This window comes from Pterocles gutturalis, unplaced genomic scaffold (genome assembly GCF_000699245.1).
Source record: "Pterocles gutturalis isolate BGI_N339 unplaced genomic scaffold, ASM69924v1 scaffold713, whole genome shotgun sequence".
In the NCBI taxonomy this organism is placed as follows: Eukaryota; Metazoa; Chordata; class Aves; order Pterocliformes; family Pteroclidae; genus Pterocles; species Pterocles gutturalis.
In genome coordinates, this window is record NW_010125162.1 from 1 (window position 1) to 14958 (window position 14958).

The 14958-nt window shown below is 42.7% G+C and overlaps 1 protein-coding gene across 2 annotated transcripts in view; it reads left to right on the forward strand.

Moving 5' to 3' along the window:
* The first annotated feature begins 28 nt into the window (after positions 1 to 28).
* The window catches only part of PTCHD4 (patched domain containing 4), an 83950-nt gene continuing 69020 nt past the window's right edge, over positions 29 to 14958 (forward strand). The window contains exon 1 of one of the 2 annotated variants that reach the window (XM_010078436.1): positions 29 to 612. In XM_010078436.1, coding sequence (XP_010076738.1) covers positions 187 to 612 — 426 coding nt within the window. In that variant the 5' untranslated portion in view covers positions 29 to 186. Of the gene's footprint in view, positions 787 to 14958 lie in introns of both variants that reach the window. The other variant, XM_010078435.1, reaches the window with a different exon arrangement.

Below are 14958 nucleotides of genomic sequence, written 5' to 3' on the forward strand. Positions count from 1 at the left end.
CTCCTCCCTCCTCTGCCCGGTCCCTTTCACTCCCCACACACCCGCACACACACTCCATTGATCAATATTTGGCTGTCTTGCTGCAACTTGCTGCAGTCTTTTAAAGGAGTAGTAGAGAGAGAGAGAGAGAGAGGGAGAGAGAGAAAGGGGAACTGACAGGAAGGGGTAAGGAGCTACACATGTCACATGTGCTTTCTAAGACGGCCAGGAGCATCTGCAGGCTGGATCTGGTGGAGGATGCTGCGGCAGGGGATACACAGAGGGCTCCAGTCTTTTTTCTACAAGCTGGGTTTATTCGTGAGCAGGCATCCGGTGTTTTTCCTCACTGTCCCCGCAGTCCTGACCATCATCTTCGGCTTCAGCTTGCTCAACCGCTTCCAGCCTGACACTGACCTGGAGAGCCTGGTAGCCCCCAGCCACAGCCTGGCCAAGATCGAGAGGAGCTTAGCCAGCAGCCTTTTTTCCCTCGATCAATCCAAAAGCCAGCTCTATTCGGACTTGCACACCCCGGGGAGGTATGGCAGGGTGATTCTCCTTTCGAAACCCGGAGGCAATATTTTGCATCAGGCTGATGTGATCCTGCAGATCCACCGAGCCGTGCTGGAAATGAAGGTGAACTACAAAGGCTATAATTATACTTTTTCCCATCTGTGTGTGTTGAGAAATCAGGATAAGAAATGCGTGCTGGATGATATTATTTCAGTGCTAGAGGATCTGAGGCAGGCTGCCCTCTCCAATAAGACAACAGCCAGGGTGCAAGTGAGCTATCCCAACACTAAATTAAAGGTATGCTCTTACTGCATGCTTTTGCCAATTAAAGAGGCAGCACTTCATTTCTTGTCCTAAACAGCAAAGAGAAATATAATCATATCTATATCGAAATGTGGGTGATCTGGGCTTTCCTCGGGAAGCAGCTGGAACCGGTGCCTTGCTATTGTTCTTTACCAGGAGGGAGGGTGGGGGGACTGGATGCTAAGGAACCAGGAGAAGCAGGGAGTGGAGAACAGTCTCGGGACCTGGAGACCTTGCAGTGCCTTGAAGGGTTAATACGTCGGGGGAAAGGGACAGGAGGTCGGGAGGGGGGTTGAGAGCTGGATTTCGCTATCACTTTTTCCAGCCCCACTGATGTGGTGGGATAATTTCTCTTTAATATGGCCAGAAAAAAAGCTTTCCTCAAATGCACAGTGAGCTCCAGTATCTCCCTGCCTCTGCGAGTGCCGTAGAAGCAGCAGGAGGTTCGGGCCAGAAGCGATTTCAGGTGTCCTGCCTTCTTTTTCCTTACCTGCATACAAAGAAGGGAAAGGGAGGTGGATTTTTTTTTTTTTTCTCTTGGAGTGAAAGTAATTAACTATGCCACTGATGGATGGGCTGGAGTTTTGGGATGAATCCCATCAGCTAGAGGCTTCCCGCAAAGGCGAAACAAGGTAAAAGGTGAAAGAAGTTTCAGTCCTTCAAATTAAAAGAATAATTCGGCACAAATTATCTCAGGAATATTTCCCTGGCACACAAGCACCCATCTGCTTTCCCACTCATCTGGAGTTCACCAGGACTAACCTGCTATGAGCAAATAAGGTGAAAAGTTTGCCAGTGGCTTCTGAAAGAAGTTTCTGCAAATTACAGTATATCTGAATGCTCCCCCAGGCATTGCACCAGGGGAAGGATTTATTTAATGGAGTGTAATAAACTCCCGAGCACACTAATTCCTCATGGCTCAGGCCATAGGGAAGAGGATATAGTCCTTCTTCTAAGCCAGAGAGGATCTTTGGGGTTACTTGTCCCCCTTTTTCCAAAGAGATCTGCAGGGATGAGAGAAGTGGTGCACTTCAAAGTACTTGCCAGATGCTGAAGTTATTATTTGTTTCTAACTGTTCATCTACCAGGGGAAAAAAAAAAAAAAAGAAAAAAAAAAAGTAAAGCCAGTCCCTGCCCCAAAAAAAACTGAAGCATAGACGAAGATTGATTTTGTAGGTCCTTTTCCTTCAGTAAAAGGGCCAGGTGGGACACTTGAGGTTTGGTCCCATTGTTCTAAATGTTACAGTAATTGCTCTGTGCAGAGTTGTGGCTGTTTGAGTTGAGCATGTGGAAATGAAGAGGTGTCCTTGCTGCAGCTGGAAAGTCCTGAGTGCAAGGTGTGCTCAGAAACATGATTTATTCTGGATTAAGTATCTCTGAAGAAATTTTATCTTTTAGTTTGCTGTGACGACAATCCCGTTATTGCAGAATTAAAGTGCTTTCTTTCCATTCTGCTTATTTGTAAAGTCAAGATTAAGCTAGTTCAGTGGAGAACATTGAAACATTGATAATCTGGACCAACATAATTATAAACCAACCTTATACAGAAATAATCATTCTACTCTCTCAATCCAGATAAGTTTTATTGTGTAGAGAAACCTGAACTGAGTTTGGCAAAACTAGGATGGGGTCACTTGCTATGTGGTTTGTTTGGTTCCTTTTTTTTTTGGTTTTTTTTTTGGTTTTTTTGTGGTTTTTTTGTTTGTTTTTTTTTTTTTGCTAGGAGAGTGCCTACAGCTCTTTCTTTTTAAAGAGAGAAGCAAAGGAAAAATGAATGTGGTCCGGATTAGAGATTTATTAGAATAAGTGATAAGTAGATAATTCACTCAGAGGAAGGTTTTCCCAAAGCATAGTTGCCTGACTCAGAGCACTGCTGAATACCAGCCCGGAACCTCCAATCCCACAAATAGTTGTGCATCATCTTCCAGATGAAGAAATAAATGCCCTTAAGTACTTAGATTTAAAGTTGGGCAAAGCAGGCAGCTGTCTACCCACATCTCAGTAAGGGAGGTAAAGCCACCAAAATCCCTGACTGCACTTTAGAGAAAAACTAACGACTACAACCCATTTCTGAGGACAGGGAGAGTCCCTGGTGTTAGTGAGAAACAGAAACACGCTTTGCCACAGTTTTTCCTTTTTCTGGCAATACAAGGACTGTGTCGTGGGACTATGGTCAGCCCTGAACCTGGACTGGCTGTCAAACGTGTCCTCAGAGACTCACCTCCTCTGGTCTCTTTGGGTCCAGCTGCCAGGAATAAATTACTCCTTTGTGTAGATTAACTCACCAGACGAGCCCACTCCCTGACACCCCTGTTGTCCCATCTACCAAGCGACAGGGTTAGGAAGTTGTGGCCAAACATCTGTCGCTCTCCTTCAAGCCATGGCCAAAATACTGATTTAATCCAGGCTCCCAGGCTATTTACTGACCTCCCCCTCTCTGCACCTCTGAGCAAAGTCTGTAGAAACCCAGGCCTATGTTGCTGGTTGTGGGGTGTCTCGATGTGTTTAACTAGAAATACCTCAGATGCTGCACCCACTAGTGTAGATCAGTCTCTGGATGTTCAACAAAAGGAACAACCCCTGCGGCTGTAGCTATGAGATTTTTGTTTCTTTTTACTTGAATGGTGACATGAAGGAGCGGTTGTGGTTAGACCTCATGGGAATGCAAACAAGAGGGTCAAATCTTCCATTCAGTGTGGACCAGTGTCCATCACGCTCACTGGTCTGTGTCCTTGGGAGCATTCTCAGTTAACTTTCCTGCACCATAAGGATCCATCAGGATCTCCTAGGTTGCCTCGCTTTCTCAAAGGACACTTTGCTTGCTTAATACTGGTGTATTTTTCTCTGTCTTGTTCTTTTAATAATGGCGTCAGATTGAATAAAATTCTTCCAAGAACAATACAGTGGGCTTACAAAGCATGAAGGTGTCCTAGATGTGTTCAGTCTGCAGCTCACATGGGTCAAGTGTCAACCTGGACTGGTTTGGGACCCACAATTACAATGTTGAGCTGTTCCAACCTCTCGCCTTCTCCATCTGGGTCCTGCAAAAACATCTTGTAGATTTTCCTTTCCCTCCCTCAAGTCTTGTGAGGAGCTCTCACTTTGTCCCTCTTCTTGTCTCTTGCTGGAGCCCAAATGGGTTTGATTCTCCCAGGTGTGGCTGGCTGAAGCCTGGCTGTGTGTGAGCTCTTGCCAGGTCTTTCATGGGAACTTCGTGGGAAATGTATGAGCAGGTTTCAGCAAACTGCTCTGGTTTTGAAACAGCTGTTATCTGGCTGCAAAATCTAAGGAAACTACTTGGCTTTTCCTAAGAAAATCTGGCTGTGAAGGGCAATGATAGTTTAATCATTACTTGCTGTAGTGTTGGAAGAACTTAACAGCCTTGAACACATCCGTCGTCGCTGCCCCTCTGTAGGTTGGGTAGTCCTGGTCCCTCTAAGAGATGGCACACCCAGACTGCAGACTGCAGCATGGTTTCAAATTTCTGAGATGGGTTTAAAATCCACTCTGGCAACACAGGGGTCATTGTAAGCTAGTTTACTCTTCTAAACGGCCAGGTGAACCAGGCTGTATGAAAATTCCTGTTCTCATTGCTTTGGGGACAATCTCTATCCTGTTTACGATTACTGCCAAGCTTCGCTGCAGTCTGCAGCCCAGCCAGAAGAGTGACTTGCCCAAGGTCATGCAGACAGACGTGGCAGAGCAGGAAAACAAAGCTGGATGTATGTAGCCTTGATGAGGACTTTCAAGATACATCCTGGAGCAAGATTGCTCATGCTTTCCCCAGCCCAGGATGAAAAAGCAATGTTCCCGTGCTTGGGGTCCGAATTGTGCCGTAACAGCACAGGCTGGGCAAGTCTACACTGAGTGCTGACCCTCAGTCATCAAACTGTTAAATCACAAGTTTTAACAAATCTCAGTGTCATTTTTTTGCCAATTAGGTCTTCCAGGACAGTGCCTGGTGTGGCTTGGGAGATAGCATGGAAGGAAAGAGTCAGTGTCAGTGTATCTTCCCCATTCTGGGGATAACAGCATGTATTTGCTTAGATATGTTGTGCCCCTGCTCCCAGGGCCAGAGGATGGTCTGAGGCACATTTTATTTATTGGTATAGACAGAATTATTGACTACATGGGGATTACTTCTTGTGTACTATCAAATATGAGCAAGGAGATTGTTTTATGACCCTGATTTGACAATAACTCCAGCAGATTGCTGTCCTTTTCCGGAAAAAAAGAAAATAAAAAAGTCACTACAAAGAATGAGAATGATTTCTGGACGCAGTCCTTACCTGGAGGGAAAAAAAAAAAAAAAAAAAAAGCATGAATGCATTTTTTTCAGGTATTTCACCTTTACTGTTTCTTTTCATGTTTATTTGCTAGTTTGTCTGAGAAACCATGATAACTTAGTATTTCTCTCTCTGAGATCGGAACGAATATGACAACTGCTAGTTAAAAGGAAACTTTGTAAGCAGATTGGTTTTTATAATACTGCCTTCAATTAATTATCAGCCACTTATGAACACTGAGCTAAACAGCAGCCAATAAAACAGACATCTCTACTACCGTATTTGTGATAAGCACATCAGCTGGATATTGAAAGCTTTATTGTTTAAGTAGAAAAGTTACTTCCATTTACTTAGCATCTTGAAACCTGTAATTGCAGACTTGCTACCAGCCAGATTCTCAATTATTCTCATGCTGACAGCTGTACTTTTAAATAAGCCTTGCTCTGTTTGCATTCATGGGGTCTTTCCCACTGCTCTAAGATTAATTCCTCCTTACATGACCTTGGGGCATGGACCAGCTCCATGGGACAGGGAGGATATAAACCCAGAGCTCACTTACATCAGAGTGGGTATCTGCATGTCAATAATATCTGCAAATTTTAGTCCTCCCATAAAGTTGGTTCAAGTATAGTATTACTCTGACTTCAAGGACTTCCTTGGAAGCAATGTGTCTCGATCCAAGGATCCTGTGAAGTTTTCTGTGGTTGTCAAAAGTTGCCAAGTTAAAGCAAAATAATAAAACATGAGCAGGGAGAGGATCAGAAGAGGAAGGATGGAGGCTACAGATAGTTTTCATCTCAGCCTCTCGGATCAAGATGGGATTGGGCAGGCTGTGCTGGGAGTAGCTGCTCAGCAGCATGAAAGCAAGCTGATAATGCTTGAAGGCAAGTAGCCTCTTGGGGCTTACAAGTTGGGAAAACCTATTTGGGAAAAAAAAAAAATAAAGCAAACAAATCTGTTTTGTTCTTCCAACTGTGTTTCCATGCTATCCAGGAGGACTAGGAAGGGCTCCTCCCTCACCTCACCTGGAGGGGCTGGGGGAGCTGGTGTCTGCAGCAGGTTGGATGTGCCTTTATTGGGAGATGCCTCTGCAGCTATCATCTCTTGAGGACACAATCAGACAGCCTGCCTGCTCCGCATGGGCAAGAATTTCAAGGAAAATTCTGCACTTTCCTCTGCTTAGCACATTAGGAGCAGTGTCTGTCTTAGCTCTGCTGGACTAAGTGTTAAAACAACCTCCTTGCCCAAAGGAAAGGCCAGAGTATGAGCCCCGACTGCCCCAGGGACATGAAACCTGGTTAACCTGTACCAGGACAAGCTGTCCCAACATAAACAGCAGAAAAACATCAGAGACCTGTCAAAGCAAGGATGGGTTTAGGGTGCTCTTTTTGCATCTCGGTTCTTCAGTTATAAACTTAACTTTCTTTTTCAGTCTCTGGGGTAAATTCCACCTTCACCTAGGCAGCAGGTTCATTGGCTGTGGGGCTCATTCCTTCCCACCAAGCAGCTGAGAGCAGTGGCCATGTCAAAGAATGCAAAGAAAATATTCTCCATTAACCTCTCAGGTGACCTTGGTCAGCTGCTTCATGCCTTTCCCTCCCAGGTACTCCACTCTTCAGTTTTGTCAGCGCTTGCTGGGAAACATGGCTTTTTTATACAGTGCCAGGCCTTCTAGAGACATTGCTGTGATGTGAATAATAATAAAGAAGTAATTGGAAGGTTGTTTGGGTAGACACAAAAGAAAGATGCGATTGCAAGTCCCTTCAGTTAGGAACGACTGCTCATCACTGTGGATCTGGGATGGATGTCAACCACTTGCGAAAAGTAGAAAGTCTAGTATCACTTTGCCATCTTCCTCCAATAACTACTCCTCTGTGGACAGAAAAAAAAATTATTTCCTTTACTAAATGTTCAGTTGACGGTTGGCAGTGTTTCTATGCTGACATAACTTCTAATCTCAGCCAACCTTGTGTGTTTCCAAATGTCTGTGGAGCCCCTTACTGTACTGGCTGTGTGAGCTGTGGGAGGGCTTTGAACTTCTCCCTCTGAATTTACAATAAACGAGTAATCTTGCTATCTGCGACAAGAATTAAAACAAATTCAGATACCACCATCCTAGCAAGGTGAGAGAATACAATTGATGACCCTTAGTAAGGAAGATGTGTCATCTCCCCAGCCAGAGAAAGATGCTTTAACAGAGCAGAGATCCTTAAACCAACATTAACTGATTAAATGTATTGTTCTGTGGTAGAAGTGGGAGGAACTTTGTAAGGAGAAACTTAGATTAATAAATACATCCAAAAAAGTCTTAAATTATTTAATGTCCTTTATGTATATGTGGATATGCCTATTACACACATGTCTTTATTAGTCAGTAAACAATAATGTAGGTAAGGTTGTGCTAGACTTTTTGAAAATAAGAACAAAATCTGTACTAAACCTTCTCAGACATTAAGACATAAAAGACCCCTATGCAGAGCTCTGCAGAGTTGTTATTACAGAATTCATAGTGAAAAAACCTGCTGCCCGGTTGAGTTATTAAAATCATGATCTTGCATTTCTACAGAAAGCCTTTAACTTATGCAGACCCCCCATCCATTGCACACTCCCGGTGCAAACAGTGAGACATCCTGTGCATGGCTGCGACTTGAGCTGAAAAGAAGCTTTAAATATAGATGAAACAAAGTCTTCAAATAACATCAGAAAGCAGGTGCTGCATGTGATGGAAAGGAGAGGAGAAGACAACGGGAGGCAGAAAGGGCAGGATGTAAAGTGTTTTATACCTCTGTTGCTCACTATATTAGTCCCATTCTCTGTTTTCCTACCTACCAAGGAGCAAGATGCTCATGTGGAGAACAGATAGCAAAGGAAGTGCTCAGCAGAGGGGATATGAAGCATCCTACAGAGGGAGAGAGCAGCGACAGAGCTCCAGAGCATTGCAGAGATGATCACATGCAGTGATCACATTGTCATTGCCCTGGACGTGGATTCATTGTGTGGGAATTAGTCTGATTTTTACACTGGTTAGACCATTTGGGTGAAGTGCTTGGAGATCTTTGGTGACACTAACAACTGTGCTCTGATGGCAGCAGGAAGATTTCCATCTAAAAAAATTACCATAGAACCACCTCAAGGGCAAGCTGGGAAGAGTTTGTTGGTGGGCAGGTCTTGTGTGGCAAAGAGATTTTTCTGCAGCTTTTTTTTTTCCTTAACCCCACTCACACGTTGGTGGGCAATTCCTGCATGATGCCAGTCCTGCGTGGCCAGGAGTGACTCTGCGAGACATCACACTGCCTCTCACTGCTGTGAATCGACCAGATCAGCTTTTCTCCCTGGTTCTGCATTCTTGCACAAAATTTGCCCTCCCCCAGTCCACTCTTGCTGGATAACTGGTAACACAGCCAGGGAGCTGCTAGAGGAGTCACAGCTTGTGAGACCAGCACATCACTACCTGGCTAATGTGCAGAAAGGTTTTGGTCTGATAATTAAGAAGTCAGTCAGCACCGCAGGAGTATAATGTTTCCTGAATACACAGTGGCAAATGTTTTGACATCTCCCAGAATAATTTTTATTTTAAAATACAAATTCCACAAGACCTAAAGCCTGCTTGTCTTCTCTGAGGGCATCTGAGAAGGCAAAGGGCAGTCTTGCCTGCTTTTCCCATGCTTTTGAAGGCAATGCCTTCAACTGCTTACTACTTTAACTGTAGTGCAGCCTCCTACCTAGGGTGTGCAAGTTGGGATTAAAGATTAAGCTCCTGTCCACCTCAATTAATTTCCTTGTGCCATTGGTGGGAGAACTGGAAGGTGCCATTGAATACCTCCCCAGGGAAGCCCCAACACCCTAACATATATCTTCCTGCAGTAAACAGGGAACATAAACCTCACCTATGGGACCGATTCAGCGGGCACCTAAAGCTTGTGCCCAAGTCAGGTGCCTAAGCAAGACAGAAGTCTTGCACTTGTGTAAGACAGCTTTGTTTTTCTTACACCTTGCGTAATCATTTCCACCAGTGTTACACAAGCATTGCCAGCCTGATGGGGAAGTGTTATTCTTGCCGTGTATGGGGTGTATTTTTGCATGTGTGTGAACAGCTTTGTAAAGGGTGCTACGATTCAGAAGTAGCCGTGGAGTGTTTTGTTGCTTCTGTGCTAAATCACACGTTATCTCTGCTGCAGGTGGAGTGGGTCCGTAAAATTTCAGCTGAATCTTTTTTTTTATCAGAAGTTACAGTACTCTTAAAATAAAAAGCATCTGTGAAACAATGTCTACCTTGCCCTTAATTTTGTCTCGGAGAAAGAAGAGAGAAGGACAGGTTCCCACAGTTTCATTTTGACATGCCCCTAACAAAATGCTTCAATTTTTTTTGTGTTGAAATGGTTCTTTCAAACTATTCCTTCAAAATTCTATCAAAAATATTTTCCTCTCACATTATAATGAAGATGAGAAAATAAAGGAGAAAAAAAGTTACTTTAAAAGGAAATATTTTCCCATGTTTAAACTTTGAGGAAGGGGAGCTTACTCTGGTTTGAAAACAGCAGAGAAAAGAAGTCTGCATGGACAATCCCCCAGCAGGGTGCTCTGGCTGTTGTTAATGTCATTTTTCACTGGAGACCAAGGCACTGTATTGATAGGCCAAGTGATCCTCGCTTTGAGTTTTCCAAGCAGGTTTAATTTGTAAAACAATTTGCAGTTTGTTGAGAAGATGCTGTTAGCAGTGGTTGTGGTTTAACCCCAGGCAGCATAAACACCACACAGCTGCTGGCTCACTCCCCCCTGGTGGGATGGGGAGGGAAGCAGAAGAATAAAAGAGAAAACTTGTGGGGTGAGATAAAGGCAGTTTAATAAGTAAAGCAAAAATCATACGCACAAGTAAAGTAAAACAAGGCATTCATTCACTGCTTCCCATGGGCATGCAGGTGTTCAGCCATCTCCAGGAAAGCAGGGCTCCATCGCTCGTAATGGTTACTTGGGAAGACAAATGCCGTCACTCTGAATGTCCCCCGCTTCTTTCTTCTTCCCCCAGCTTTATATGCTGAGCATGACATCATATGGTATGGAATATCCCTTTGGTCAGTTGGGGTCAGCTGTCCCAGCTATGTCCCCTCCCAGCTTCTTGTCCACCCCCAGCCCGCTTGCCGGTGGGGTGAGGAGCAGAAAAGGCCTTGGCTCTCTGTGAGCACTGCTCAACAATAATAAAAACATCCCTGTGTTATCAAGACTATTTTCACCACAAATCCAAAACACAGCACCATACTAGCTGCTATGAACAAAATTAACTCTATCCCAGCCAAAACCAGCACAGCAGTACTTCAGCTGTGCAGCACAATTTCTCGTTTGACAGGGCCTGTGATTTAAATATGAATCTCCCTTTTCCTAACCATTTTCCAGGATAGTTTCTTAGAGTAGATTTTGATTAATTAACTAAATACATTAAGAAATTCAGTGCTGAGCAGATGCAACATGGCAATATTCATGTGCATTTTTCTCCTTAAAATCCACATTTTGCTCATGTTCTTGGCTCTTGTCCTACTGAGTTTTATTCACCGATCAGTACAAAACATCCTCCAATAGAGAATGCATCCCATAGACTTTTGGATCCAGATGACAAACCCACTTCTCCTCAGTACTGGCTGGAAGGTGTGGTAACAAATGCTCTACCAGTGGTGTTACTGTGTTAACTAACATTTAATTTTCCATAACTGATGTTCCATCTGTACATAAAGAACACTGATCACCCAGCTGATCACAACAGATTTATCATTGTAAATTGCATAGAAATTTGGGACACCAGCAAAGAAACATGAACACTTCCGAGTATTTACAAATCTCTCCAATCCTTTCTTTCCCCAGGCTTTCAGATTACCACAAGTATTAGGCTTTATGTATATAACCAAAAATATATTTCACACGCTTGACAAGCTTAAGTGCTCCTCTGCTCTCATAATATATTTAGTGATGTTTTGTTTTCGAGAAGAATTTAATTTTGAAGAAAAGGTGTCTTTTTCTCCTGAGAGAATAAATCTTTTATCCTTACAATTTGTACCATCTTCTTGCCTCTAGTACAAGATTTTGGAGGTGGGAGAACGAGGAGGACAACCTTGAAAGGAAATTTGTGTTAATAAATAACAAATACTGAGATTGCATATGTTCAGTGGTCTTTTCATCAGAATATTTACTGCAAAATGAAAGTTAAAACAGGTCATTTGTCACTATTTAGCAGATCTGAATAAAGCTCCTTCAGAAATGATTCTGATACTTTTATTGTGGAAACTCAATTACTCTTTGAAGTAGCAAAAAAGGACAAGGTAAAATAAAGGCAGAATAGGATATTTTTTCACTTCCTTTAGAACAGCTAAATAAAAGGTAACCAGGTCAGAGAATAGCTCAGAATGAAATTCAAAGAAACTCACACCTTAAGCTATTTGAAACAGTTTTTTCCCATAGCCTCTTTGATGAGGATACAGTGGACAGAAAGGACAAGATTTCAGATGCTGTTTTGTGAAGGAGCAGTTTGGGGCGTGGGATGGTGATTTTGATGCAGGACCACGTGTTCAAAAATTCATATTCTGCTGTGACTCAGATCCTCCTCTCTCTTACATTGATTTTCCCATCATAAAGAAGGGCTGTGATGCAGCTGGAGAAATTCGGTTAAAGAGCTGCTGAAGTTTTATGAGCAGTCTCATGCCTCTTCCGTGTAACATCAAGAGGTCAAAGATGTAAAAGGATTATAAGGTCAGTCTATCCCATTCTCTGGCCTGGGTAGGATTATGAGGAAATCCTAATAGAAAAATGAATTCAGATTGGTTTGGGTGGGAAATCAGTTATGTGGGTTGGAGGCTGAAAGTTTGTAAGCAAAGAATCTGATAAATGCTAATGTAACAAGTTTATGGAAGGTATCTTGCAGGGTATCTGGCAAATTTGTGCTAAGTCTGGTCTCATCTAACATCTCTATTAATTATCTGGAAGGGGAATTGAATTGCACAGGAATGAAATTCACAGATAGGATTAAACAAGGAGGAGATGTCAGCAGCAGCTGAGTCAGAGAATTTACAAAGACAGAACCAGAGCAGTTAGAAACTTGAAAAGAGAATGAAAAAATTTTCTGAAGAGTTGTGGTTGCATTCTGATCCCCAAAGAGCAATCCAGGGTTCTTCTTTGAAACAGATTCCTGTGAGCAGAGTTTTGCCAATGTCAAATTGATGATACAGTGCTTAAGTGACATGACCAAGGTCAAAGATGAAGTTGATATTAAAGTTGGGATTTTGCAACCCCCACTAAAAGGGCCCTTAGTTTTACTCTTGCCTCTGACACTGCTTTGCAAGTATGGACATCTCTCTGCTCGGTGTTGTCCTTCATCCTTCACCTTCTTGCAGATCAAGTTCTGTAAGACAAAGACAGCTCCGTATGTTGAGTTTGAAGAGTGCTTTGGAGGCAGGGGATGATTTATTAAATATTCAGTGAAGCTTTGATAGATTGTTGCTTTGCCTTGGTCCTTTTGTTGTCTCTTTAGAATGAAATCAGTCTTCTTCTGGAGTTTTGTGCTGACTGTGTGAATTTTGGATTGGCCAGCTCTGAAGTTGTTCTGCTATGTTGTGCATCATCTGCTTATTCCCCAGCTCTTCAAATTTGAATAGCTTCATACCTCTAATGATGTCACAAATTGGTTCCATTTTCTCCCTGTTGAATTTTGTCATTCATTTACTAAATTCTGGTTGTGCCAGGGGAAAATTCTCATAGCAGACACTCTTAAAACTCAGTTGAGCAGGACAGTTAAGAAATCTTCAGCTGGATCATTTCTACTATTTTTTTTTTTTTTTTTGTCCAACTGGAGTGTGATTGCAGACCAAGTCTCTAGGAACAGATGGGTGATGTTTGTGAAATGGATTGTGGAGTCAGGCCATTTCTTCTCTTCTTTACAAATGTCTGCAATATCAGGGCATTGGCTGCAGTGGGTGGTACCTGCTCTGGTCCACAGAGGCAGGCTGTGACCATGCCCTGCCACTGTGGGTGCACGATGTAGGTGTTTATGGTCGTTCATAGAGGCAGTCACAATGGGAAACCCCATCCCAAAGACCAAAGATGGGATGTACTTCTTTTAGTTTGAGGTCCTCTATGTTTGGCATCTAATCTAAACTGGCACCAATGTGCGATCAGAGAAGGGTCAGCCTCCAGAAGCAATGCATTTCACTTTTTCTAAACCACTGCAATAAGTGGGGATGAGTTTGGCCTCCAGAGACATCATGGACAAGAGAAAGAATATTCAGATTATGCATTTACCTGAATCCCACCATACGTTAGTTTCCAATCACACACACAAGTTTCCATGAAATTTCCATAAGCATGGGAATATGCTAAATTTTGAGATCTTAAAAGACCTGCCAAGTGAAGCGTTTCTGAATGACCTAGGGGAATAATCTGCATCTGCACTAACATGAGAAAAAAGTTCCCAGGATCATTTCATGGGGAAAAATCAAGGTTTCTTCTCAAGCCCATTGCAGCTTTGCCTCACACCAAATCTCTGACAGGGAAAAAGACTCTTTTTGGAAATTATTATTAGATGGTTGCAAAAGAACTAAAATACATTAATCTGAATAAAGTATGAGCTTCCACTGAAGGAACCAGAAGAAAATGCCATCCTCCTGTGAAACAGATTGCCAGATATTGGCAGTTTATTGCAGCAGGGAGACTGAGCATTTTGCAGAGTACTCGGAAGACAAATGCTGAGGTTCTATCATCTGGAAGTGTTTTACTATCTGATTACTTTTTGGCTTACTGTATCAGAATTTTTCCCTAAATATTTATTTGTCTGAAATCCAAAGGTGTCTAGATAACACAAGGTCCCAACATCTGCAGCACTTTTGTTTTAAGATTAAAAGTCCAGTCCTTCCTGTTCTGCCAGAACCAAAACCTTTCCAAGTATATTGTACTAATATAAATTGAAAAATCACTTTGCACTCCAGGCGACTTTAAAAATCCTTTAAATATGTATTATATTAAAGTAGCAGTAAAATGCCTGTTTGGGGGGGAAGAGGTTTTGACGCCTTTCACAGAAACATCTCAGATAAGATGAAAAGGTGGTTATTGTTGTTGTTATATTATTATTTACAATGAATATACATTGTTTCTTTAGGAGTGCTTATACACAGTATCTAAACAACTGTATATATATATAGATATATACCATCTTACTTGGTATCTTGAACACATTCTAAACAATAGCACTACATTAACATATAAATCTAACATATAACCTAAATTTAAGCATTTAATGAAGGCATTCAATTTAGGGTTAAGAACACTATAGTCCTTAGGAGGACTAAAAACCCTAAGAATAAAATTCAGCCCATTTAAGATCAAAATTGCCCTCCAGAGGCACCCCATTTTTCTCTTCTGCTGCAGCAGGCAGCCTGCTAGTCCTGGTGTTCTGAACCTGGCACCTGGCAGGTTTGGTCAGGCAGCCTGACTCAGAGTCTAAATTCTGACTTTTCATATTTTGAGTCCTGTTCTGGCTGCAGAGGCACATCCAAATCAGAAACTTTGCTTGAAGTGAATAGCGACTGTGTGCTTGCACGGAAGGATGAACACTCACCCGGGAAATACAGCCACGCCGAGGATGGAGCTAGTCAGGTGTCGCGTAGCTGACACCACCGCCAGACTATGGGGTTTGAGCACAGGAATTGAAGAAATCCTCAGCCATCTGGCAGCAAGGAGTGGATTAAATATTTTGCTTTCTTTCTTTTTTCCTTCCCATTGAGTTTGCACTAACCTGGATTAGTTCTCCAGTCCAGTTCACCACATGCTGCTCCCAGGCTTGGCAAGGAGGAGGTGCAGGCTCAGGAAGGGAAGAAAGGGACCCTTCCTTTGGCAGTATCACCAG